Here is a 25,781-nt window from a genome sequence, read left to right on the forward strand (position 1 = left end):
ATTATGATGTTCAAGACACCCAAAGTACGCTTATTTTCCCCTATATATATATATATATTTAACTTTAAAGGTGCAGTCTGTAAGAATGACAACTAGTGGTCGAAACTGGTACTGCAGTCCAAACTCAAAATATCCTAGATCGTTGTTTCTCCCGCCTCCTCAGACTCGACGCTCATGCGGTTTGTGGACACAACAGGAGCGAGCGCAATTGATGACGAAAACCAAGGAGACTTACGTTAATGAGTTGATTTATATACGTTTTAATATGCTCTCGTTCATAGAGATTTTTAGATGAATACCGAGGCTTTTTAGGTTGTGTGTGTAATGGGGTGACCCTTGTGTTTACCGTTCCGTGTGGGTGGATGGAGCTGGGCGGAAGTTAAGCTCAGGCCCCTTTAAAAACGCGGAGACTTCTCTTTTACTTCCGTTTTCCCTCCGGCATGGTATGCAAGCTGCATTATTTTGTGTTGCAAGAGCAATCTATTATGCATCAAGCATTGAGCGCGTACTAAGTGTCGTAGACCTGCATAAGTTGGAAATCCCCTTAACTTTTGCCGTGGGCCTGTGGATGTTCAACTGCATTAACATATTTCTAGGTATGTTACTGCATTGATATGTTGCTGCAATCATTCTTTAATAGTGCCGTTTTTAATGATGACTCGTTTACATAGTGTGATCAAGGCAGTATTGGTGGTTTGTTCACCGTTCTTCTTGCCGAGGGCCTGTCAATTGTGCTGCAGGTAAGTTTAAACGTATTTTGTAAGTTGTTTGCTAACCAGAGATGTAATTTTAGATATAGTGTATGCGTGGTTAATGACCAAATTGAGTAATTATTTTATAGAAATCTGCCCGCTGTTGTTTTGCTGCTGTGTGGCGGCTCGTTACTGTGACCCGGTGCTGTGCTGTGCAGACTGGAGAGGGTGCGCGCTCAAGTCCCACCACGGACTACCGTGATCTAGAAGCGCACATGTGTGTTGGTGCGAGCGTGTGTTTGTGCGAGCGCACGGTTGTGTGAGCGGGGTTTTATGTGTGTGTGTTGATGCGAGTGTGTGTTTGTGCGAGCGCATGTTTGTGTGAACACGTTTTATGTGAACGAGTCTTTATTTGAGTGTGTGTTGAGGCGAGCGCGTATTTGAGTGAGCTCGGTGTGAACGCGTGTTTGTGGTGGTGATTGTGTGTATGGAAGTGTGTGCGTGTGCTGAGATGATTGGGTATTGAATTATTTATTTGTTATATTGGTTGATTTAATTGTATTTTCTTTAATTTGATAAAAAAATTTTTTTTGGTGGCTTAATTGTGTTCTTGAGTACTGTGGGTGGTTATTGCCACCGCTCTTATCTACTGTCAATTCCTTTACAACTACCATGGGCTATTAGCTGCTGGGATTGGGAGGATTTATTTCATCCATTTATACTTTGTTTGTTTTTTGTGTGGATTGTGATTTTTGGTTATAAATTTGCATGAAGGTGTGAATTGAGGTGGTTTGAATTTAATTTATTTGGATATTTTTGTTTTCATTTTTCTTTCTCTTTCCCAAAATGTGACTTATCCCAAGGGATATTGATATTGATATTGACTGTCCAAGATCCGATTTTACAGGTGGCCACTTTATGATTTATTCTTTTTCTTTTGTGTGAATGTTGTTGTATTTGTAACTTATGTATTTCTTCCTACAATTTTTGTATGATTATACTTTTATTTCTTGGGTGTCAAATAAAGATTGTACACATCTCTGCTTGTTCTTTCCATTTATTTGGAAACCCTGTAGTTGGGAGCATTTACAAAACATATTCTATACCTTAGGTGACAATAGCCTCCGCTCACATGTGGAATCTGCTCTGACCAGTTTGTTTGCTCGTTTCCAAGGCTACGATACACTGTGTTTCCTGCCAACTGGCATCCCGGGGTGTCGAAATACTTTTGGCTGAACTGGCAGTGGGCGGAGTCACACAGACCAAAACAAAACCCGACTGACAACAGGAACGTGTAAAATAATAAGTAAAATAACTGGCAGTAGAAGTGTTTTTCAGAGAAACGAGTACGTGAACTTAGCATGTTTCCTAAATATCTACAACATAGTGTGGTATTTTTATGCTTTAGTAGAGTGAAAAAGTTATGTACGGCACCTTTAATAAAGACAGGTGTTTAACTTCTTGTTTTTTTTAAATGCTTTTTTATGTTTTTATTCAATTTATGAGGGTGCTGTAAATTAAATTGTTACTTATTCTATTGTACTTTTAAAATATTATGGTATTTTGTACATTTTTATTGTAAATCTAAAAAACAAAACAAAAAAACCCCTCTAAATATCTAAATTTACCATTAATACAGATGGTGCATCCATTGTGTCTGACATGTTTTCTGACTGTCCTAAACTTGAGTAAAATCCCCCGTTTCACACTCGGCGGGCTGGTAGATAACTCACAAACTGTAGCCTGTTACTGATTACAAATTATATGTACAATCTATTTGGATTACATATATTATTAGGTACTCTACTCGAACTACTTTGTGATTACATTTAGATTACTTTATTGCATAGATTTAAATGGGATTGTTGTGGACAATATTGATATTAAAACAACAAAGAGAAAAAAATATATATGTATCAACATCATGAAGCATATTAAAAATGACATCAGGGCCAAACTGGGGTTTGTGAAAGAACTGCAGGGTCGAAAAGAGCTAAACATGAATTAAATCAAGAATAAATACTTTTAACATGATCAAAATAACACTTGAACAGAAAAAATAGAAATACTTTATGGTTCTCCTGCATGTTATGACCATTTCAGAGAATCATAATGTAAATGTGTTGTTAAATTATTGAAACATGAACTTAATCTTTTAAATATCTTTGTACCGTAAAGAGACACCAACACAAGAAATGCAATGAAATATCTTCCATTGTTCTTCAAATTATACTAAATTTCTAATAATAATATAAATATTTAATACTGTGTAGTACTATATATACTGTATATATACAGTACTATAGTATATATAGTACTATATTATAGCATATAATATGTAGTAGTTGTACATTCATGAACACTATTAGGTACAAACGAGATCTGCTCCATCATTTTGAGTTATATACACTTACACTAAAAGTCTTCCATGTAGTGTTGGGTCAAAATGATGAAACATGCATGTGACGTATTAATGAGATCTTTTACCAGTGTTTTAGGTTGTGCCGTCACCCAAGCAGTATTGCCACATCAAGACGTCCCAGTCCTGTCCCTTTTCAGTGATGGGGTTAGTGATGCGAGAGCAGACTACAGGCTTACAAGGCCGACACTGACCGATCTCTTCGCGTTCCTTCATGACAGGGACTTGAGCTTGAAGCGCTTCTTCCTATTATTAATCTAAGCGCAGATTTTCATCAGAATCGATCACTTAGCGATAAAAGCATGAAATTTGGTATGAAGGCTCACAAAGGGGGTCTGATCAGATTTAGGACCGTAGGCGCTCAAAATTTGGCCCCTGGGGGCCATGTCGGACATTTTTCAAAATGGCCGCCAAATATGGATTTCGTAATGGGAAAATGAATTAAAAGCTGCCAGAAACATAAAATGCAATAACACATTTCACCATAAATACATGTAAATATGAGCACACTTTCACATAGAAGGTCTTTAAACTTTAAAATATAAGATATGTTTTAAAAAAAAATGAAAATGGTCACCAAATATGGATTTCATAATGTCATAAAGTATAGATGACAGAAATTAACAATTAAAAAAGTTGCACATTTGATCATTAATCAGTCTAGTTCATTTTTAAACAAAAAGGAAAAGAGGTTATGATATCTATCAGAAATTATGTACTTTTTACATGTATATTTAAATATTTAATATTAAATTGTGTGCATATACTACGCATCATTTTTACTTGGTAGTTTGTCAGTGACTCCTCCTTATTCAGTCAGTAGGTTTCATCTTGTGGTGGCCACAGTTGAATTTTATTCTCTTTAAAATCTAGGGAACTGGTGGGATGTTTTACTCTTGACTACAAGTGAGATAAAGGCAAAGTCAGTTGAATGTGTTTCTCACTGTTACTGCAAATTGCAGGCTAATACTGCAAGTAAGCAAACATAACTCAGACAGGCAAATATAACATAAAACAGATTTTAGTCTGCAGGAATTTAGAGTTAGGATTCTGTGAAATAAAGTAGGTGTACATTTCCACAGAATTTCATTTAGGCTGGTTATCTAAACTAGCTGCAATTCGCCTTTGGCTAAGCCACACCCTAGAATGTAGATTGACCAATCACAGCGCAGCCAAGAACGAGCTCCCACAGAGGTCTGACACTTTTTCACAGCGCTCCATTGACTTTAACGCAGGCGTCTCATATTTTTGGTCTTGGCAGGCTATTACCGTCGTAGTAATCAAAAATATGGTTAAACGTTGTGCCTGGGGCATTTGTAATATGGGATACGCCTGGGATACGCGTTTCCCAGAGAGGTTGGAGGGGGGTGTCCGTTTTTTTCCCTTCCCAAAACCGAAGTCAAATCCTGACAAGTGTCGTTTTTGGATTAAACTGTGTGTGTGGACGTCCTCACAGTCAGTTAAACCCCTCAAGGATCAACAAGCACACTTTTGTGTGCTCTAAGGTAAATTTTGCTTTTAACCTTACTGTGAAGTTATACTAGTTAGACAGTTTTATGCTGTTTTAGGTTATGATTTCGGTTCTCTACCATAATTAATGAAGAATCAAGGTGCTAGCAAGCAAGCTTAGCGATAGTTTAGTTATCACGTAAGTCAGGATTGTATGTTTTGACTAGCGGCTGGATGTTAGCTAACTGTGTTATTTAAGATACAAACACCTAACGTTAACGTTAGGTGTTTGTATCTTGAATAACAAAGTATCTTGAATAACAAAGTTAGCTAAAACAAACAACATAAAACTGTCTAACTAGTATAACTTCACAGTAAGGTTAAAAGCAAAATTTACCTTAGAGCACACAAAAGTGTGCTTGTTGATCCTTGAGGGGTTTAACTGACTGTGAGGACGTCCACACACACAGTTTAATCCAAAGACGACACTTGTCAGGATTTGACTTCGGTTTTGGGAAGGGAAAAAAACGGACACCCCCCTCCAACCTCTCTGGGAAACGCGTATCTGTGTTACAAATGCCCCAGGCACAATGTTTAACCATATTTTTGATTACTATGACGGTAATACCCTGCCAAGACCAAAAATATGAGACGCCTGCGTTAAAGTCAATGGAGCGCTGTGAAAAAGTGTCGGACCTCTGTGGGAGCTCGTTCTTGGCTGCGCTGTGATTGGTCAATCTACATTCTAGGGTGTGGCTTAGCCAAAGGCGAATTCATCCTATGTATTTCATTGTAACTCTGTGCTTTTGTACGGCTAGTTTATACCACCCAAAGCTAATCTCAGTCAATTCTTTGCTCTCCGAATGCTCTCACCTTGACTAGAAATATTAATTGTAAGAACTGTTGAGTCCTGCTGGATTATTTGCAAGTGGTTTAGTAGGTAGGCCTACACATCACATTGTAGACCGAGTTTTCCTCACAAGAAAAACGTAAATTAGCACGATTAGCATGATTACCAGTCAATCGATTTAATTTTTTTTGTGCCAGTTAAGTGAAATAGAGTACCCAATATTTTTTAAAGTTATTAGCACACATCTTTTAAGTTAGTAGTAGACCTCAAATACAGTTCCACTGCATAAGAAAAACTAAAACTACAAGACCACTACACAAGAACTACTGTGATCCAATGCAATGGCTAAAACCTTCAAATTATTTAATCCTGGATATACTGATCCCCCAACACAAATAACTGACTGGGAATTGTGTTTTTGTCAGAATGTCATTTGTTTAAAAAATATTTTCCCCATCACCCCGTCTGCTTTATGACGAAATTCAATGAAAGTGCATCAAGCTGTTAGCCTGGTTGACACCAGACGATTCTCAGTCGTAACTGAGAGAGGATCTGGGGACGGTTCATTAAGGCGTCACCAACGGACGGCGCTCAAACGCCTCTGGGAGCAACTGGATAGACCTAAAACCAATCAGAGCCATGAAGGAGATGACGTATGCAGAGCGACGGTATGAAGGCTTCGAGTGTTGTTCTTTGCTCGGTTTTTAACAAAAAGGAAACGTTCAAATCGCTAAAACACACGTGATACGTGATGACTCGAACGAGTGACGATCCGGATGTTCCACGGCGGCAGCCATCTTTGTTATATACAAAATCTGCATCAATGTTGCTGCGCTATCGTCATCGTGTAAAGCCCGCCTCAACGTTTGTGACTGGTGCCTCCATTTGGAAAAATTGGAAATGTGCTTGAATGGGCTCTTGGCCAAACGGACTTGCAGAGCAAATCTCAAATCTCAACTGAACGTAACATATGAGCGACCCCTGTTAATAAGTGTCGCCCGGAGTTACTTCCCCCTCAAACACAACACAACAAAGTAGCAAATGATTGGTATTTATTTTTACATAGGGGTACGATTTCTCTGATTTGTGAAAGGAAAAATAAGCTCAGATTCAGTGGGTTTATGCTGGGTACACACCAAAAGATTCTTTACATTTTATAAGATATTCACAATGTGATAGACCACAAACATGAGGACAAAAACACATTTTTTTCTTTTAAAAAACAAGTTTCAAGTGACTTGCTTAACTCACTAGAGTCACTAGAGACTCTAGTGTCACTCTTGGCACACCAATCTATTAATAAAATGACATTAATTAGTCAGACAGACCCTGATGTCTATTAAAATTTTCATAAGCCCAAAACCTTGAAGCCAAACAATTTCCTTTAGAACCAAATGAAATAACAGGACTTGAGAGATTTGTAACAGTAATCCAAGTTTTTATTGAAACTTAAACTTGCAAAACACAGGTTCACATGAGTTTTCCTTTACTTTATCGCATCTGAATGTCTCTGTGCATAAATATAAACGGGCCATATCAGATTCACTGTAATAGGAACTAGTGTTTGTAATCAGAAGAAACGCACTTGCCAATCACAACTGATACAGTAGGTGTATATAATATTATTTCAGTTATGAATTTCCCCACACATTCAGGAACGATATTTTATATTTAGTAATGCTTGTATGTGTGATTGTCAGTGTTTGTGCATTAGCTCTATACTGCTTCACATGAAACCTAGTGATACTTGGTAAAAAATAAAACTAAATAAATGAATAAATTATATATATATATATATATATATATATATATATATATATATATATATATATATATATATATATATATTGTTGGGTGAAACATGCAATTGAATCTGTTATGCCTCATATAAATAGGCTTATATTAACTGTAATAGGTTTTTTTATAAAGAAAACCTTTATTATTGGTTTATAGAAAAGACACTGAGACATGTTTTTATAAAAATGTTTTATTGATAATTTGGTTTATAAAAAAAAAAAAAAAAGACACTGTAAACCATTTGTGGAAAAATCATTTATTAAAGTAATACAATGCTGAAATGACTGAAATGTATATTGTGTTTTAAGCATTTATTAAATGAAGAAATAGTATAGATAGAAATAATACTATGTATTAGAAAGCATATATTCAGTAAAATGGAAAAAAGTATTACCTGGTTGTTGTATTCTAGACCAAGAGGAGAAGACGGCTGAGGGTCCGAGCTCGTAAGAGGAAGACAAGGCAAAGGAAGGCGTCTTATATGAAAGTTGTAAAGAGACTGAAGGAGTTGACAATAGTTCCAGATCTGGGATTGGATAAATTGTCTATATGTGTTTGAATATGTAATGTAATATGTAATATGTAATATGTAAGGGGTGTGATGAAATGAATTATAAAAAGTACAGTGAGACAGCCTCTCCCTTGTTTGATGGTCCAAGCCTGACACCTGCTGACGAAGCTTGTGAACTGACAACTTTAGGTTTTGAATTTTATTTTGATTTCTTGATATTGTATGTAAAACAATTGTAATGGAAATAATAAAATACTAATAATTGATATAAAAAGAACCAACTTGCCACAAGTCTCTGCTTCATAAAAGAGTTGAGCTGAACTAAACCACGGAGAAGTCTTTCTTCTAAGTTGTGAGTATGGACCTTTAAATACTTATTATTTAGAACGAATTCGACTTACTTTACCTCAACCTGAGAATAATTAAAATAAGTTAGAAGGTGTGTATATTTAAGAACCATAAAGAGAATTAAATTGAACACCATAAAACAATATATACAGTACTGTGCAAAAGTCTTAGGCATGTTAATATCATAATATTAACCAGAATAAAATTCCAGAATAGTAAAAAATGGTTTTAAGTCAGTTATTTATATCTTTTGCTGTAGTGTGTCAGTAGGAAATATCAGTTTACATTTCCAAACATTCTTTTTGTCATTAATTGTAATAACCAGTGAGATTTGTGAATGCACAAGGAGTCTGACAACGGCCGGTATGATCTGATCTCACCATCATCGAGTCCGTCTGTGATTACATGAAGAAACAGAAGAAACTGAGACAGACTAAATCCAGAAGAACTGCGGGAACGTCTCCGAGACGCTTGAAGAAACCTTCCAGGTTTGAGCGTGAGAAGAGAAGTGTAATCTTCCTGGATTATGATGGTCAAGGAGAGGGAGCTGTGGAGGATGGAGGATCACTGCGGGATTCTTACGTCTCTTGCTGACAGATTTAAGAAGAGGTGCAATATTTCAGGGACCAGAGCACCAAAAATAATTGTCATTAGATGTAAATAGTATGTTTTTACAGCAGTCACTGATCCAACACATGAAATAATTTAGTAAATGGTGAAACCATAACCAATTTATTAAGATTAATCAGAATGTTATACATGTAATCTACTAAAAAGTTACATAAGGATATAATCAAAAACACTGAGTAGTAGACAAAAGAGTAACGCTTTAGATTACAGCCGTAGAGTCAAGTCAAGTCACCTTCATTTATACAGCGCTTTAACAATATAGATTCTTTCAAAGCAGCTTTACAGTGATAGGAAATTAAAGTAACAGAGATTGTTTAGGCTTTACAGCAGATCTAGAATAAAGTTATTGTCCAGCTAAAGTTAGTTTTGATTGATTCACTTCCGTTGCAAAGATCATTAGTTATTATCTTAGGGGCCGCTAACACGACACCGTTCTCACAGAAAACCCTGAACACGCTCCGGCCGCTCATTCACACAACAGTGTCTGGCGGCTCGAGAACACACACCTTGAAACAAGAGTAATATAAAGAATGTATGTGTAGGAATAAAGGAAGAATATGTAAAGTTTGGGGAATAAAGGGGTAACAACCAGGAAAATTAACTAATTATTTCTACTGTAAGTATTTTTTAAATAAAGGGGCACTTAATCTTCTATTATGATACAACACTCTTACATTTGGGAACAATTTGTTATAATAGTGTACCAATAATTTTTTATTATTTTTGTATTAATTAATTTAAATTAATTGTTTTGATAGCAAAAGTGCACTGATTAAGTTAGGTCTTCTGTGTTTCAAGGCAAGTAAAACTAAACATATTTCAACGTTTTAAATACTGGGGAAATACACTCTTGTTCATGTAATTACAGGGTCAGTGCGGGCTGTAAATTAAAGTGGAGCTTGTTTCACTCTTTTGTAGTCGACTCTCCATCACTATCTGACCAGCACAAATACAACAAGTGTGTTTATTCCAGACTGATTCACAACAACATCCCATAAAACCCTGAAACTGAGAGATTCCTCTGATCTCTTATTCATGAAGACAAACACGCGACACCCCACAATCAGAAGATTCAGGAAATAATAAGTAATATTACATATAAAAAACATAAAATGACATGAATAATAATAAAATGAATAAATGATAAAGTGTGTAAATCAAATGACAGCTACATACATGACTAATGATTATACATTATTTTAAAATCAAATCAAAGAAAGTGAAGCACAACACAGATGTATGGTTGAAGTAACACACACACACACACACACACACACACACACACACACACACACACACACAGTTTTGAGATCCTCAGATCCTTCAATTACACAGGAATTGATCAACAAACTGCGACTGATTCATTCTCTTGAATTTGCGTCTTAATTCCCTCAAATTTGATATTCTGTTCCTGTATTTCTTTCCTTGTTGCTTCTATATTAACGTCTTTGTCTTTTGAGATCATCTTTGAATGTCTTAAATTTAGTTTTGAGTTGAAAGTCTTGGATTTGCTCGTATCATCCAGACATGTTTGTAGTGAGTCTCTTTGTGTCTCCAACTTCTTCTGTCTCATATTTCCTCTCTTCTCTCTCAGTATCCTGGCCTGTTTCTTCACCTTGTGTCTCTCACTCATCCTTACACCGTGTCCCAACTACACGCGACGCCGCGACACGATAAAAGGTTATTTTCCATGTTAATCAGAGTTTTGATTGATTTTGACCCATCCTGTAGTCGTGTCGCGTCTGGTAGGACAGGGTGTTAAACATGCTCGGACTTTTATTATGGAGTTTAGTGGGATCTCATCGTTTACTTCACCAATACGGCTCTAGCGCTCGACTGAAGAACCTGAACATGTTATTTCACTGACAGAAGTCCAGCTGTAGTATTATTCCATAGCAACCATTGTTTGTAACCATGACAACTTATCACCATCACCTGTCCTTCATTCAGTCTCTTGTTATCTAGTGTATTTAAACCCTCAGTCACATCTGATGTTCATGTCCTGTTCAAATCAGAACTGCTCCCACAATATCTATTTTTAAATCTAAGTTAAAATCTTTTTTATTTGATCTGTCTTATAATTCATGAGTTCTGTCTTTCTATGCTTTGTTGTTTACTTGTGTCTTTGTCTGTATTTTACTTAATGGTTGTTCATTCTGTACACACATTGGTCAACGGCAGTTTTGTGCTGGTGTTTATTAAATGTAAGTGTTCATCGTCTTCCTGCGTCAAGCCTCTTATATTGGATTATTGTTGCCAGCGTGTGACAGTCACTGATTTATCATGCAGCTCAAAGCATTATGGGTAGAATCTCTCTACAGTCTATTCTGATTCATCAACACAGTTTCACTGATGATCCAGTACAAACACTAAACCCAGGATAGAGCGGTTGAGTGAATGTGGTCTGGACTGTGTGGATGAGGCTCATCGTGTCAGAGACGCTGTAGAAGGACAGAGTTCCTGCACTGTGATCCACATACACTCCTATTCTACTGTGATCCACACACACTCCTGTTCTACTGTGATCCACACACACTCCTGTTCTACTGTGATCCACATACACTCCTATTCTACTGTGATCCACACACACTCCTGTTCTACTGTGATCCACACACACTCCTGTTCTACTGTGATCCACACACACTCCTGTTCTACTGTGATCCACACACACTCCTGTTCTACTGTGATCCACACACACTCCTGTTCTACTGTGATCCACACACACTCCTGTTCTACTGTGATCCACACACACTCCTGTTCTACTGTGATCCACACACACTCCTGTTCTACTGTGATCCACACACACTCCTCTTCTACTGTGATCCACACACACTCCTGTTCTACTGTGATCCACACACACTCCTGTTCTACTGTGATCCACACACACTCCTGTTCTACTGTGATCCACACACACTCCTGTTCTACTGTGATCCACACACACTCCTGTTCTACTGTGATCCACACACACTCCTGTTCTACTGTGATCCACACACACTCCTGTTCTACTGTGATCCACACACACTCCTGTTCTACTGTGATCCACACACACTCCTGTTCTACTGTGATCCACACACACTCCTGTTCTACTGTGATCCACACACACTCCTGTTCTACTGTGATCCACACACACTCCTGTTCTACTGTGATCCACACACACTCCTGTTCTACTGTGATCCACACACACTCCTGTTCTACTGTGATCCACACACACTCCTGTTCTACTGTGATCCACACACACTCCTGTTCTACTGTGATCCACACACACTCCTGTTCTACTGTGATCCACACACACTCCTGTTCTACTGTGATCCACACACACTCCTGTTCTACTGTGATCCACACACACTCCTGTTCTACTGTGATCCACACACACTCTTATTCTGCCGGTGAACGTTACAGGGAGTTTAGTCTCTATGTTATTGTGCCAGAATGAGCAACTGAAGGAAGAGCAGGACAAACTCCAGGACTGATCATTACGTCCAAACACACACTCTTTACCCGATCCCTTCCTGCTGATGCTCTTATATGACACTGATATACACACACCATATTCTCCACTCCACTCAATCTCCCAGTAACAGCGTCCACACACACTCTCTCTACACAACGCCTGAGCATAATGATCAAATCTGTCTGGATGATCAGGATACGACTGAAACTCTGGGAAAGTGTCAGTAATCACTCTGTTCCTCTCAGACAGACGGAGGCGTTTATACACTGTGTTCAGATCCAGATTGAGCTGATGGGAATCTGATGGAGATAAAACACATCAGAATCAGGAATTATGAATCTGTCTGATCTTTTAATGTATCTGAACTCTTCATGTTCAATATATCATCAGTGTCTCAGTGCAGTTTACCAGATATCCTGAGCAAATCATCATTTACATGATCAACTCTAAAACTCTTCTGTCATGTTTTCTTTCACTTCTCCAGGAAGAACATGAACACACTCAGTGAGTTTTTCTGCTTGTTTTCTCAGTGACTTACATTGTAGGAAGTCGTTCCTGGTACTGGGAACAATGTTGGAGAAAGTGACTGTGGAAATCAACAGACATGAAGAGTGTGATTATCATGTCAAGAGAAAATGATCCCTGCATCCGTTCCTAAGACATTTCTAATATGATCTTCTACATGATCTGAGATGATGGAGGATCATTTCTGAGAGCAGGATCTCCAGGACTTTACCTCTGTCAGAGATCTTCTTCAGCTCCTCTTTGCAGAAATCCTCCAGTTTGTCTCTCAGCTGACGGACAGATTCTCTCACGCCATCAAAAGAGGAGAGAGAACTGAAGAGATTGTCATTTACGTCTGTAGATTCAGGAGGAGCTGAGAGAGACTGGAAACTCTAGAGAAAACAGAAATCAAAGCTCATCACCTCCACACTTCATCAATAACCTGCTCTACTGTCAGATTTGTGCGGCTCTTGTTGATCTTTAGTAACTCTCCTCAATCCAGCACTTTCACAGCAGCAGCTTCATTCTTCTCATATTCATTATGTGACATTAGAGACACAAGTTCTAGCGTTTGCCATTTACACTATATGTGAACTTCCTAGGAAATCAATTTAAGCTCAATATTAGCTTGAGAAATACATCATTTTATTAGAAATACTGCGATCATAAATCCAAATGTTTAGTGTGTTTTGAAATTATATATTTAAAAAATGAATAACAGCAACAGTGAAATAAAGCAAATAATTAAAGAAAAAAAATTATCCAGGAAACAATGAAAGCAATTAATTCACATGTGGAAATAAAATCTAGAGGTCAGTAATATACAACATCTCTCTCACATTAAATATTTTAAAGAATCATATCATTATCCTGATCAAATGCATCAATCTCCATCTTAGCTGTATTTATTTAACTCTAAACAAGTTTAATACACTGGGAATGTCATTAAAACCTTTGTTTTATTCACAGAATTATAAGGCAAAGTTTGATAAATTCATATTTGTGTGATGAAAAGGCATTAATATGTGATTTTTTTTCACGTTCATTTTATTTTCTATGAAATGTGAAATACTAAACAATAATTTTATATATGCTTGGGTTTGGGGTAATTTAACTTTTAATAAAGCACTTTAAGTTTTATTGAAAAAACAATAGGCTACTGTTGCATTATTAAAAGTGAAGAAACGATACAGTTGTATTAAAGGAAATAATATAACATTTCTCATTTTATTCTATTCGTTGTCCATTTATTTTTCGTTGAATACATTGTGTGTCTAGAGATTGGCTTTATTTTAAAGCACACTGAATTAATTTTGACATGGAGTGAATACAGAGCGAGGTTTTTTATCAGTGATCGGGCAGCGAGTGATGAGGAGAGAGAAATGATCAACTAGAAATCTCTATAGAAAATAAACTGGACAATCAATTTACTATAAATGAGTTTAGATTTGGATACTGTGCACTGGAACCTGTGAAACTTTCATTGATAACAAACTACGCTGAACCACCGAACGCTAATGTTGTTCCTACAACCAATATGAGAGCAGAATAAATAATGAATGTACATCAGTTGGGAATCATTTCAATGTTAAGAAACAACTTATTCATATAATTTGTAAAAGTACCATATCAGTGCTTAGAAACGTTGCTATTTAAGTTTTGAGAGTGTACGTTTTGGGAAGGGGCAAAATGTTCAGAAACGGCCCTGGTCTCATTGTAGACTTGAGTAGATTCGCTCAGGAAAAGCAGTTCAAAATCTACGAGCAGATTGAACATTATTTATAACTTTTGAGCAGTTATTGACACTGAAATCCACAAGGACTCTTAGGACACGATCCCAAGGTCAGGTTTTGTGTGGTTTCAGTATGTTGAAGCATTGCTAATATACAGACTTCATGTTTAGGGTCTTCATGGTCAAATTCATCAACATGTTAAAGGCAAACAATTATGAAAATACTGTCAATTCTGTCAAGTTTGAAGATCATCTGATGCAACTTTGATGAACATTACTCAAATTGCTACCATGAAGTTCACTGAGTTCACCATTATATAAGAAATCAGAAGGAAAAATGAGTTTAAAAAGTTGAAATGTGAGTGAAGATGATCAGATGAGAGTCTGACTGATGATTATATAATAACCGAACACACAGATCAACACTTCAGTCAGCGGCTCATTCTGCTCTCATGAAATGTTTCTCTGAGAGTCTCTTGCTCAAGTCCACTATGATCCTGTTCTTCTGGATCTCTGTTACCTGCAGGAAATGTATGTGATCCTGTGTGTGTGAAAGCTGCTCCAGCTCAGCGTCTCTCCTCCTCAGATCATTGATCTCCTGCTCCAGTCGCTCCAGTCGTTCTTCAGCTCGACTCACTGCAGTCTTTTCCTGATCTCGGATCCGCTGTGTCGCCTCAGAGCGGCTTCTCTCAATGGAGCGGATGAGCTCAGTGAAGATCCTCTCACTGTCCTCCACTGCTGTGTGTGCAGAGCGCTGTTAGGACACACATCACAATCACACAGTGAGCTTCAGTGAGTCCTGACTGAGACTTCTCAAACTTCTCTTCTTCTCCAGACTCACCTTATGAGACTCTACAGCCTCTCTCAGCTGCTGAAGATCTTTCTCTCTCTGCTGGATCCTCTGCTGGAACGACCTCTGCGTCTCCTTCAGCTGCTTCTGCAGCACAAACCAATAACACAGATGCCACTTTATACTGGCACTATATCATCATGTGAAGAGTTGAATCCAGTAACAGTAGAATTAATAACCAGTGGCTGGAGGGATGGGATGGGAATGAGATGATTGATCAGTTTTACCACCATAGTACATTAATTTACATGAAGCGTAAGGCATAGTGTTTATCGTGCAATTTATATGTAAATGAGTTAAATTACTAATCATTTGGATCCGTATTCTAAAGTGAAGATCATGGTAACTAACTAGTTACTGAAGTCATTTTAAGCTTTTGAGGTTTTTGGTGAAGTTTTAGCTAGTAATTCCCATAGAAGTATGCAGTAACACTCGAGTCATTACTAGTTAGTTGCCATGATTCTTACAGTAGTTACTAATGAAAAGCCAATCCTAAAGTATAGAATCATTCTAATCATTCACAAGATATTCACACACACACAGACACACACATACATACACAAATGTATATACAGCATAGGCTAATTATTGACAGCTTTCATAAATCATCAATCAACTGAGACATTCACATTAATAACCACATTCCTAGCATTACGATCCTTTGGAAGATAATGTTGTTTTTAGTCGAGTGATCCTGCATCTTCTCTCCTCGTGATCTGATCTCTCTAACACGCCAGTGGACGGGGTCAAACGTTGCGATGATGAAGTACACGTTGATTATCTTCTGCAGAGGCGTCTTTAGTTGCACTATTACCTCATAAAGAGGCACATTCCACAACCAGTTATTCGCTGGGCTTGATTACAATAAAAGCTGTTTTTAGACTACACTGTAAAAAATGATTTTATGTCAAAGTAAATAAAACAGGAAAAATCATGTATCTTTTGCTAAGAATCATTTTGTAAAAATGAAAACTTTAGTAGGCTATATTAAGTAAATCCTAATTATATACTCATTTTTTACTTGTAAATATTAGACCTCTAACAGACAAGTAAAATTGACTTCTGACTCTCTGGCATATTTACATGCATTAATTAAGTACTTGAAGCAAATTTTAAAAAATCAAGTAAAATTTAGTCCTTGAAGAACGGAATCTGCGCATGCGCGGAAAGAAGAAAACACGCGATGACTAAGGGATTTCAAATCTCCACTCCAACGGCTCTCGACCGTTCTCGACAGGTAAGCAACAGTAAAAAACTGCATTATATTACGGATTTTTGGATTAATTCAACGATTGTCTTGTCATCACTTCATTCTATACATTTGAAAAGTTTAGTGTTCTTAAGTTTAGAGACGTGCTCCAGAAAAAAAGTTCACGGAGACGTTGAGGCAGAGGCAGAGCCCTGTTTATTTTCTTTCTTTTACAAAAGCACAATGTTTTATTTCGATTGAAAGTGGAAAAAGTAGACATTTAACAGTTTATTTTTTCATATTTCTTAAGTCTGTAATCTTTATGACCAAAAATGACGGAGTATTTTAAGTCTATTTTGCTGCTATGTGAAAAAAGAGCAAAACGCGCTGGCGCGTTTGCCGACCCAAGAGGATTAATGACGAGTTAGCTTTGTGAGAAGGTTCTCGTTCCCTCATCATGCACAATATAATTCATTCCCTCATTCATTTGCTAAATCGTGCATACTATCTATTAAATGGTCCCTGCTTTTAGTAATCATGACCACGTTGTAAATGACAATAATTCGTTGCCTTGCTTAAATCAAAACGAATGAAAACTGTGTAACGTTACTCCCAAATTCCTAATTCGTGATATCTGCATGCTGTCACATGTTAGCATTAATGTGAGGAAATGACTATGAGAGTAAGGTCATGCAGGATGTTTTTAATGTTTTTAATGATTTGGTATAAATTAAATGAATAATGTGAATGCAAATTAATTAACTTTTAATTTAGAAGTATTTGCTGTTTACTGATTATTGTTTTTTTCTCTCTCTTTTCTTAATTTCAGGATATTTCTCAAATGCATTCAGTCCTTTGTGCCTCCGTTGCTGTAAACCGGTTGAGAGGGACAAAGAGAGAGACCGAACACATCCGAATTGTTATTATTGTCATTATAGGTTTCTGTAGATGCTTATTTCTTAATAAATTACTCTTAACTGCACATTGTCACAGTATTATTTTGTCACATTATAAGCGTAACATTTAATTTAATTTAAAATAATTACCAGCACTGCATAAAACAAGTAAAGTGTATTTAAAATATCAAGTGGTTTTACTTAATTATATTATTTATATCAGATTTGTAAGTAAAAATTACTCAATATAATTTAACAGGCCAAGTTATATGTACTCATTCACTTTGTGAATTTTACTTGGCTTAGTTAAGTAGATTTACTTAATTTACATAAATGTGAAATTTACTTGAAAAATATTCGTGCAAAAACTTGCCAAATAAAAATGTAGTAAATTCTACTTATTGTTTTTCTCAGTGTAACAAGGAAGTTTTCAGTTCTGAAACGTACAGGACATTCTTATAGTATGATGACGTCTTGTATGTGAAAAGCTCAAGGAAAATTAGATTTCTCAGTTCATGACCCCTTTAAAGCCTGTTTTACAAAAGTTTGTGTTGATCAATGTTTACAGTGGATTTGCACCATATTTTCTGTTAAGTTAAATGTGAAGCTCAAATACGCTCCGCAGTGAAAGTCCACTTACAGCTTCTGTTCACTGCTGTGACGTCTGCAGTGTGAATGATGTTTCCTGATCATGATCTTTCTCTGTCCTCTGTGCTGCTGCTGATACAGTGTCGTGGTTTTTATGTTCGTCCATCGTACACAGCACACATATAAACTTCTGGTCAGTGCGACAGAAAACCTCAAGGAGTTTATCATGTGTTTGGCAGATCATCTCCTGCAGTCGTCCAGTGGCATTAGTCACTTTATGTGGCTTACGGGAGTGAAAATCCTCATGACGGTCAAAATGAGTTTGACAGTAAGACTCCAGACACACCAGACAGGACTTGACGGCTTTGTGTTTTCTTCCAGTACAGACGTCACACTGCACATCTCCAGCTCCAGCGTAACAGTCAGCAGGAAGTTTAGTCTTCTTCAGTTTCTCCACCAGTTCAGCCAGCATGGTGTTTTTAGCTAAAGCAGGTCTTGGCCTGAAGGTCTGTCTGCACTGAGGGCAGCTGTAGACTCTCATCTGATCCTCCTGATCCCAGCAGCCTGTAATACAGATCTTACAGTAACTGTGTCCACAGGGAATGGCCACTGGATCCTTCAGGAGATCCAGACACACTGGACACAGGAACTCATTCTGATCCACTGAAATTCTGGCTTCTGCCATTTTACTGCAAGAGACACACGAACACACAACAGCTCAACTGCACTTCAGTTTCTCTTTCCCTGAACTCATGTGATTCCTGGTTCTGTGTTTGAGTGAGGTGTGCAAAACAGGTTTATCAGCAAGTCTGTAAAGCAGGTTCCTCATTCCTGGTCCTGGACAGCCTTATTCCTGTAGAGTTCAGTTTCAACCGTACTGCCATACACCTGGGCCCATATTCTTAAAGCTTCTAAGAATCCTCTCAGAAATCTCCTAATTTAGCTTAAAAACTTCTACATAGGAGTCTTAGCTGAAGAGCGATTCGGGATCGATCTGAGAGCAACTCTGAGCAAGGAAAAGACAAAAACTTTAATCTTAGTGAGGAGGCGGGGCTGACCTCGTTGCTACGTATGACACTCTTTTGAAGAATGTTTGTTCGAAAGGATTGCATGGCAGGAACAGCTATTAAAACAAAAGATTAGAGTTTATATTCCGACTTGGAAATGTAGATCAAAACACCAGGATGTTCAGCAAAAAATCACTCACCTTTTCCTCAGAATCCAGGCTCTTGTCTTCATACTAACAGGGTTGCATGTGTGGCGGCACGAGAGAGGACAAAACAGAGGACGTTATAGTCTAGGTGGAACCTGCCCCAAAAACACCGACCACGCCACCCTGGGAATTTCACGCAGATAATTATTTTACTTCCTAATTGCAATGTTATTGATACAATTAAGGACACACAGGTATGTATACAATGGCCATCATACATAATAAACATAACGGCAGCTGATAACAGTGGTGCAGAAACAGTAAAGCCGCTACCTTACCTGTAGCACAGCAGAACAACACATGGAGTGAGCGACCCGGAAGAATGACACACTTCCGTCACTGAGCAAGAGGGCAGTCAGAAGGACTACTACCTATATTTATAGGGGGCCCTGCGGCAGTCATTGGCCAAAAGAACGCCAGCTCGTCACAAGTTAAACTCATACTGCTACAATCTGCCCCGATGATGGATGAGTAAAGCCAAAGATACCCTATACTAACTCCAAGGTCTAAAGAGAGCCATTACTGCGTTGGACACAGGGCCAGGAGGATCGGCAACATTGTCCGCTGCCACTACTGGTCTTGGAAGGTGATAGACATTGGAATGCTGGCCAGCAGTTGACCGTGCTGTCCGACGTATGGCCACTTCACTGACTGCAGGGACAAATGTAGGCAAAGGGGCCGAAGGAAGAGTGGGTCCTTCTGCTGCCCTGGTAGTAAAAGTCACTAACGGGCCTTGCCCAGTAGGTACTATGGCAGCTGATGGGAGCTGCAACCGAGGGGTGGTTTGGGTAACAAACACCTGAGTGGGAGTTACCAGAGGAGCCTCATGCCTCAACACCAACAAATCGTCCTCTGACCACTCGTCCTCCGACTGAGGCAGGTCAGCAAGAAGTGAACAAGGTGAGGCAGCCCCACTTGAAGGATACCCAGCGAGCACCCATAAGTGCATCCAAGGATTCCTCAATGTGAGGAAGAGGGAAAGCATCTTTCCGAGTTTTATAGTTGAGCTGCCTATAGTCAACACACATTCTTAGAGTTCCATCCTTCTTCCTAAGAAGGACAATGGGGCTGGCGTAAGGACTGCTACACTCCCTGATTACCTGTGCCACGAGAAGTTGGTGAATATGCTCTTTAACCACCTCATACTCAGACGGAGGGATACGCCTGTAGCGTTGCCTGACAGGAACATTGTCTAAGAGAGGGATGTCATGGGTAATCAGATTGGTCCAACCAAGGTCTCTCTCATGGGCAGAAAAGACAGTTGTATCTACCAAGAAGGGACTTCACTGGACCCTGTTCTTCAGCAGACAATGATGACAAGTCCATGGCATCTATCTGCTCCTGCACCGTGGGAGAAGCAGTCTGAGATGCCACTGTGGCCACAACTGAAGGCACCTCTGTGACTCCTGTGGGCAGGCTGACAACACGAACTTCGTCCAATGTACCTACAACCGTGTGTGGATAAAGCAGCACATCAATGGTACCTACATTCACAACTGGGATGTAGGTTGGTACCCCTTACCACCCAAACCAAGGCAGGAGATGCAGGAAGTCCAGCTGGTAGGCCAGAGCTCAGAGGTTCAAACAGCACAGTATTCTCAGAATACTGCGCTGAACATGTGGTGGTGACAATTTTCATCACACCTCCAGGAATCCGACAAGCCTTCCTGCCTCGCACTCTTACCTTACCAGCTGCATCATCAGGGGAACGAGTGCTGGCCTGCTGGCACCTCTGCAACGCCTTCACAACAGATTCTGGACTGTTGGCACCACAGGTAAGTTAAACATTGCCAAGCCATGCCGACTGAAAAGCTCTCTGTAGCATCTGCGAATCACGTTCATTCCCAAAACACCAGGAACCTGAGAAGACACCAGGGGGATCTTTAACCCCCTGAGGTCGGCAAACGCGCCGGCGCCGGCACTGAAAACAAATATTCTCTGTTTAAGTCATTTGTATAAAACCAACAAGATGTCCAGTATCTGAAACCCTTGCTCATTATTTTAATTTGACCACGCCCACGCGCGCAAAAGAGATTGACATGCAAATCTCCACATGGAACACGAACGCGCTCGTTACCTCAAAAACAAAGCACCAAAAAACTTCACAAGTCTTTGCTTTTCGTCAAGTTTGGAAGACACGCCGTGAGCTTACATTGGATTTACCTCCGAAGAAGAACGCGATTTGAAGACAAGAAAGGTATGTAAGGTAAGAAATTCTTACTTATTAGTTAATGTTATTGTTGCATAAACTTCACATTGCAGTTGAACTGTTGCTAGATATATGGTGAATATTATAATATTTAGACCCGTGTTTACTGTTACCGTGTTTGTGGATATCTGCTCAAACGTATGTATGTATAATATGGTAACCATAATGTTTCATATTTTGGAGCGTGCTGTGCGTTTGAATGTATCATATTTTGGAGCGCGCTCCAAAATATTAAACATTCAAACATTGAATGTACCAAAATATTATACATTCAAACATTCTGCGTTTGAATGTTTTTTATTTTTCTCTAGCGTAGTTGTTATTGACATATTTGGGAGATTTATAGGCTGCTGTTATAGGTTAATAAGTTATTGGTAATAGGTTATTGTTATTATTATTTTATGCAGCACTGCGAGTAGCCTATGCCTACAAGGCACAACAAACCTGGTGTTCATTATATATTGTTGGAAACATTTGTGTGTGTATTCTGTGAATTTTAAAAAGCAATTTTAACCAGAAAAATCTAAAATCTATTCCCAAAATCGTGCAGCCCTATAGTTTCTCTTGATATCAGTATGGTCACTTTTTTTTTTTTTTTTCAGGGACCAGATGCTTCACTGAGGAGTCCTGCTGACTTCAACATTCACATGGGTCTCTGTACATGAACATGGTAAAGTGAAAATCATACACCTTGGAAATGAAAGGTATGTACAATGTTTGGCACAAAGGTCTCTGTCTTTGGATCATTGTTTTCAATAGTGTGCTTTTTGTCATTTGTTGTGTATCTTTGGATTATGTTGTGTTGTAAATAAATGAATGAGCAGTCAGGATGATTTTCACATAGTTTTTAAGCAAATATTCTAGGCTACCTGATACAATTTTCAAAAGTCTTGTGAAGAAATAATCAGTATGGGTTTCATGGCCTTGTTTCAGTGACAATTTTTTTTTTTTTTTGTATTTTCACAAACCACGCATAAATGTCATTATCTCAAAACTACAAACTTTTACATACATGCTGCTGATATATTATTGTAGCAGAGTTTGTGCTGAATACAGTGTAATCAGACTTTAGCCATGAAAATGTCACAAGTAACAGAAATAAGCACAAATGTCAGAGCATTTCAGAACACCTCCAGGGCCCAGAAAACACCTCAGACCCCAGAGGGTTAACTACCAGCAACCCACACTGCTGCAGTAATTTACCACAAAGCTCAATGTCAAGCTCCAAGTAGCCAAGGTAGGGAATGGCCAACCCATTAGCTGCCCTAAGCTGCAGCCAGTGACAAGACTGGAGCCTCTCTTGACCCCATGGCTCGAATTGCTGGAGAAAGAAACTCTCTGTGACTGTAGAAACCATTGAACCGGTGTCTACCAAACAGGGGACCTCAGCTTTGAAGTTTCAGCCAGATAATTAAAAACAACTGAACCAGTAGCTGCCCCCTCTGAACTGTGGCTCTGCAATTCGGCGGGTGCTAGTTTTCCGACGCCGGAGCAGGGCGAGACTGCCTGTTAAAAGGTGGAGGGGCAGGAGAAGGAAAGTGTGCACGAGCAGGGACACGTTCTCCTTCGCACTCCCTGGCAAAATGGCCAGGCTGCTGGCACCGCCTACATATTATGGGGCCATTATGAAATGAACAACCGCACTGGCTAGAGCTCTGCAAGCGGGCAATGCTTTGAGTAAGCTGGTTTAGCTGCCCTTGCTGCAGCTTTAGCATCTCTAGCATTTCACTCAGCTCAGATACTTGGGGTGAGTTAACAACCGACCGAGGATCACTCTGAACGCCAAACTGAAAACCAAGGGCTGAAGGGACAGAGTGACTCCGGCCCCTAGCGCCCCCTGGCAAACCCTCTCGCTCCCACCGGATCGCCTCTGCCCTCACCTCTAGCAAAGTAGCGACTGGCTGCCTACGCACACACCGTTTCAACTCGCGACGGAGGGTGCCGTCAAGTACATACAACAAATTGATCGCGTAGAAAAACTTCAGAATTTGGTATGTCACTAGGAGCGCGCTGCTTTACCGACGTCATAAGACCCATCAGCGCGAGGGAGAACTCTTGCAAGGTTTCCCCCTCCTGCTGTCAGCGAGAGAAAAACGCTTCTTGCAAGGATACATAGGACTCAACAACCGTAAAGCTCCTGTAAAACGGCAATTATCTTAGCTGGGTCCTCACGTTCTGCACTGGGACGAAACGGTACTTCATTTACTTGGGTTCTTCCCCTTCTTGGTGATCGAACAAAAAGAATGCCTGATCAGATGTTGACAAATGGCGCGCCCTCATACAAGCTTACACTTCCTCAATCCATTCTGTTAAACCTATGCCTGATCTTCCCCTAAACATAGGACATTTTCGATCACGGGGCACAAAAACCAGTCTCTCAGTTGTAAAGGCTCTAGTCACGGGTAGAGCAGTAGGTAACACATTAGGGGGTGCGGAACTAGGTCCAGGCACGGCCGCAGCCTGTTCTCATTATCTGCTCTTAACTGTTCAACTAAGTCCCTAAACTCCTGTAACTCTCCCTCCATACTTACCCTGTCCAATAAAGGGAAACTCTACCGTTAGGAGATAGGAAGGTGGAGAAAGAACACCAGCTGTTGTTTCGCCTATGACACACAAAAAAAGTGAACACACTCCTGTACACAAAACAAGATGCACCCTGGGCCACAAAGGAGCAAACAAGAAAAACAGAACAAAAAACAAAACAAAAAAACTAAATTGAACACAAATCTCGGCTTTAAATTGTAAAATCCTGCCGACTGCGTCAGATTGTGGCGGCACGAGAGCGGACAAAACAGAGGAGGTTATAGTCTAAGTGGAACCTGCCCCAAAAACACCGACCACGCCACCCTGGGAATTTCACCCAGAGAATTATTTTACTTCCTAATTGCAACGTTATTGATACAATTAAGGACACGCAGGTACGTATACAATTCAGCCAGAGACGAGGTTCAATTTTAAAAGTTGAAATTTTTAAATTTAAAATTTTAAAACAATTGAAAACACATTCATACCTTGGAAAAGGGAACAAAAAATATTATAATTGCTGCTGAGGCTTACCAATGGAGGAGAAGGATTTCACGAGGGCAGTAAAGAATCCCAGGTAGAGTCACCCGTGAACACACACAAACACACAGCGGTGAATACAGCAAAAAGAAAAAATGGGTAGACAACACAGCACACAGGAAGGGGACACCACCACCCGGACACCAACATCACCACCTTCAGCTCTCAGCAACTGAAACGGGACAAAACGGGATACACACACACACACACACACACACACACACACACACACACACACACACACAATTAACAGGGATTCACTCAACAGAAAGCCACCTAAAGAGAGAAGATCCAACAGAGTGTTCGACTTCTTGTGAAAGAGAGGAGGAACGTTTTTACGCCACTCACGAATGAATGAAATCTACTACCAATAGGTTCCTTGACCTCTTTGAACACGATCTCTGTTTGTCATTTTTGCTTTGAGGATATTTTTGTGTGCCATTATATGCCTTAATAGATGTTTTATGGTAAACTCAGTTGCCAGATGAGTACATTTCAAAATATTGCCGTAATTGGCGAACATGTTTATTTACATGAAACTATTTTATCTATTCATTAAATGGCTATTGCAAATAATTGAATGCATGAGGCTAGAGACATGGGGGGAAAATGTAATCCATACATAAATAGATTATCTGCAGGGTTTAAAATGTCTAATGATTTGACAGCTTTACCCGCCACAGTTGATTTTTACATGCATTTGGCAGGTCGGCGGGTGTTAATTTCAAACCCTGGCTATCTAAACACAATCTGAACATAAACATTGTGTTGAGCAACATTTATCGTTATGTATCTACAAATGACAATCTCATGTAACTCCTGCAGAGAGTTTATTCCCACTACAGACTCTCACTGGACCGGCTGGAGCAAACATCATCCACAACTGCAGTGGCTGCTATTATGTCTCCTGTCGTCAGGCAAACGTCGGCTCACGCCACGATAACTGTTGGGGCAAAGGTGTGTCCACCTCAAGAGACTTGAACAGTAAGTGTCTTCATCGTATCAAAGACCCGGAGCAATTATGCAGCTAGCCTTGGCATGGTGGTGGCTGAAGCGGACCAGCGCCCCCCCGGTATGGGCCACAGGATGGATGATGAACGATCCTTGTGGAGGAAACAATGCCTCTTTATAGATCTTGCTTTTTCTCAGGACTCTATTGTTGTGGATAGAACCAGGATATCCCACAGAAACATTACAGTGCCCCTATTATGGATTTTTAAAAATGACCTTTCATGCAGTGTGTAATGTAGCTGTATGTGAATGTAAACACTCTGCAAAGTTGTGAAGCTGAAAGTGCATCATAAATAAAGTCAGTTCATCTCAAAAGAAAGTCGACCCTGAACCGCTCAACCGAGTCGTTAGGAGTCCGAATCTATTTTGCTAAGTTCAC

General features: G+C 39.2%; 2 protein-coding genes across 2 annotated transcripts in view; both read right to left on the reverse strand.

Annotated features, from left to right (window-relative positions):
• Positions 1 to 25,781, reverse strand: part of LOC311088076 (radial spoke head 10 homolog B-like) — a 304,215-nt gene that overhangs the window by 225,596 nt on the left and 52,838 nt on the right. The window lies entirely within an intron of this gene.
• LOC311088079 (tripartite motif-containing protein 16-like) lies at positions 10,977 to 18,655 on the reverse strand. The gene is made up of 7 exons (XM_084121738.1): positions 18,013 to 18,655; positions 15,225 to 15,320; positions 14,904 to 15,137; positions 12,884 to 13,043; positions 12,686 to 12,733; positions 12,068 to 12,446; positions 10,977 to 11,188 (listed from the first exon to the last, which is right to left on the reverse strand). Exons 1-7 carry the CDS (start codon positions 18,589 to 18,591, stop codon positions 11,032 to 11,034), a joined length of 1,653 nt encoding a protein of 550 aa, XP_083977864.1. The 5' UTR covers positions 18,592 to 18,655; the 3' UTR covers positions 10,977 to 11,031.

Source organism: Abramis brama, assembly GCF_963993115.1.
Source record: "Abramis brama genome assembly, chromosome: 8".
NCBI classification, from domain to species: domain Eukaryota; kingdom Metazoa; phylum Chordata; class Actinopteri; order Cypriniformes; family Leuciscidae; genus Abramis; species Abramis brama.

What these genes read in the sequence shown, in the direction of transcription:
- LOC311088079 (XM_084121738.1), bottom strand. Translation starts at nt 18,591, where the DNA reads ATGGCAGAAGCCAGAATTTCAGTGGATCAGAATGAGTTCCTGTGTCCA. An exon ending in CAGGAACGACTTCCTACAAT is followed by an intron (nt 12,447 to 12,685) that starts GTAAGTCACTGA and finishes TATCTCCATCAG; the next exon opens with ATTCCCATCAGCTCAATCTG. An exon ending in TTCACCGGCAGAATAAGAGT is followed by an intron (nt 11,189 to 12,067) that starts GTGTGTGGATCA and finishes TGTGGATCACAG; the next exon opens with TAGAATAGGAGTGTATGTGG.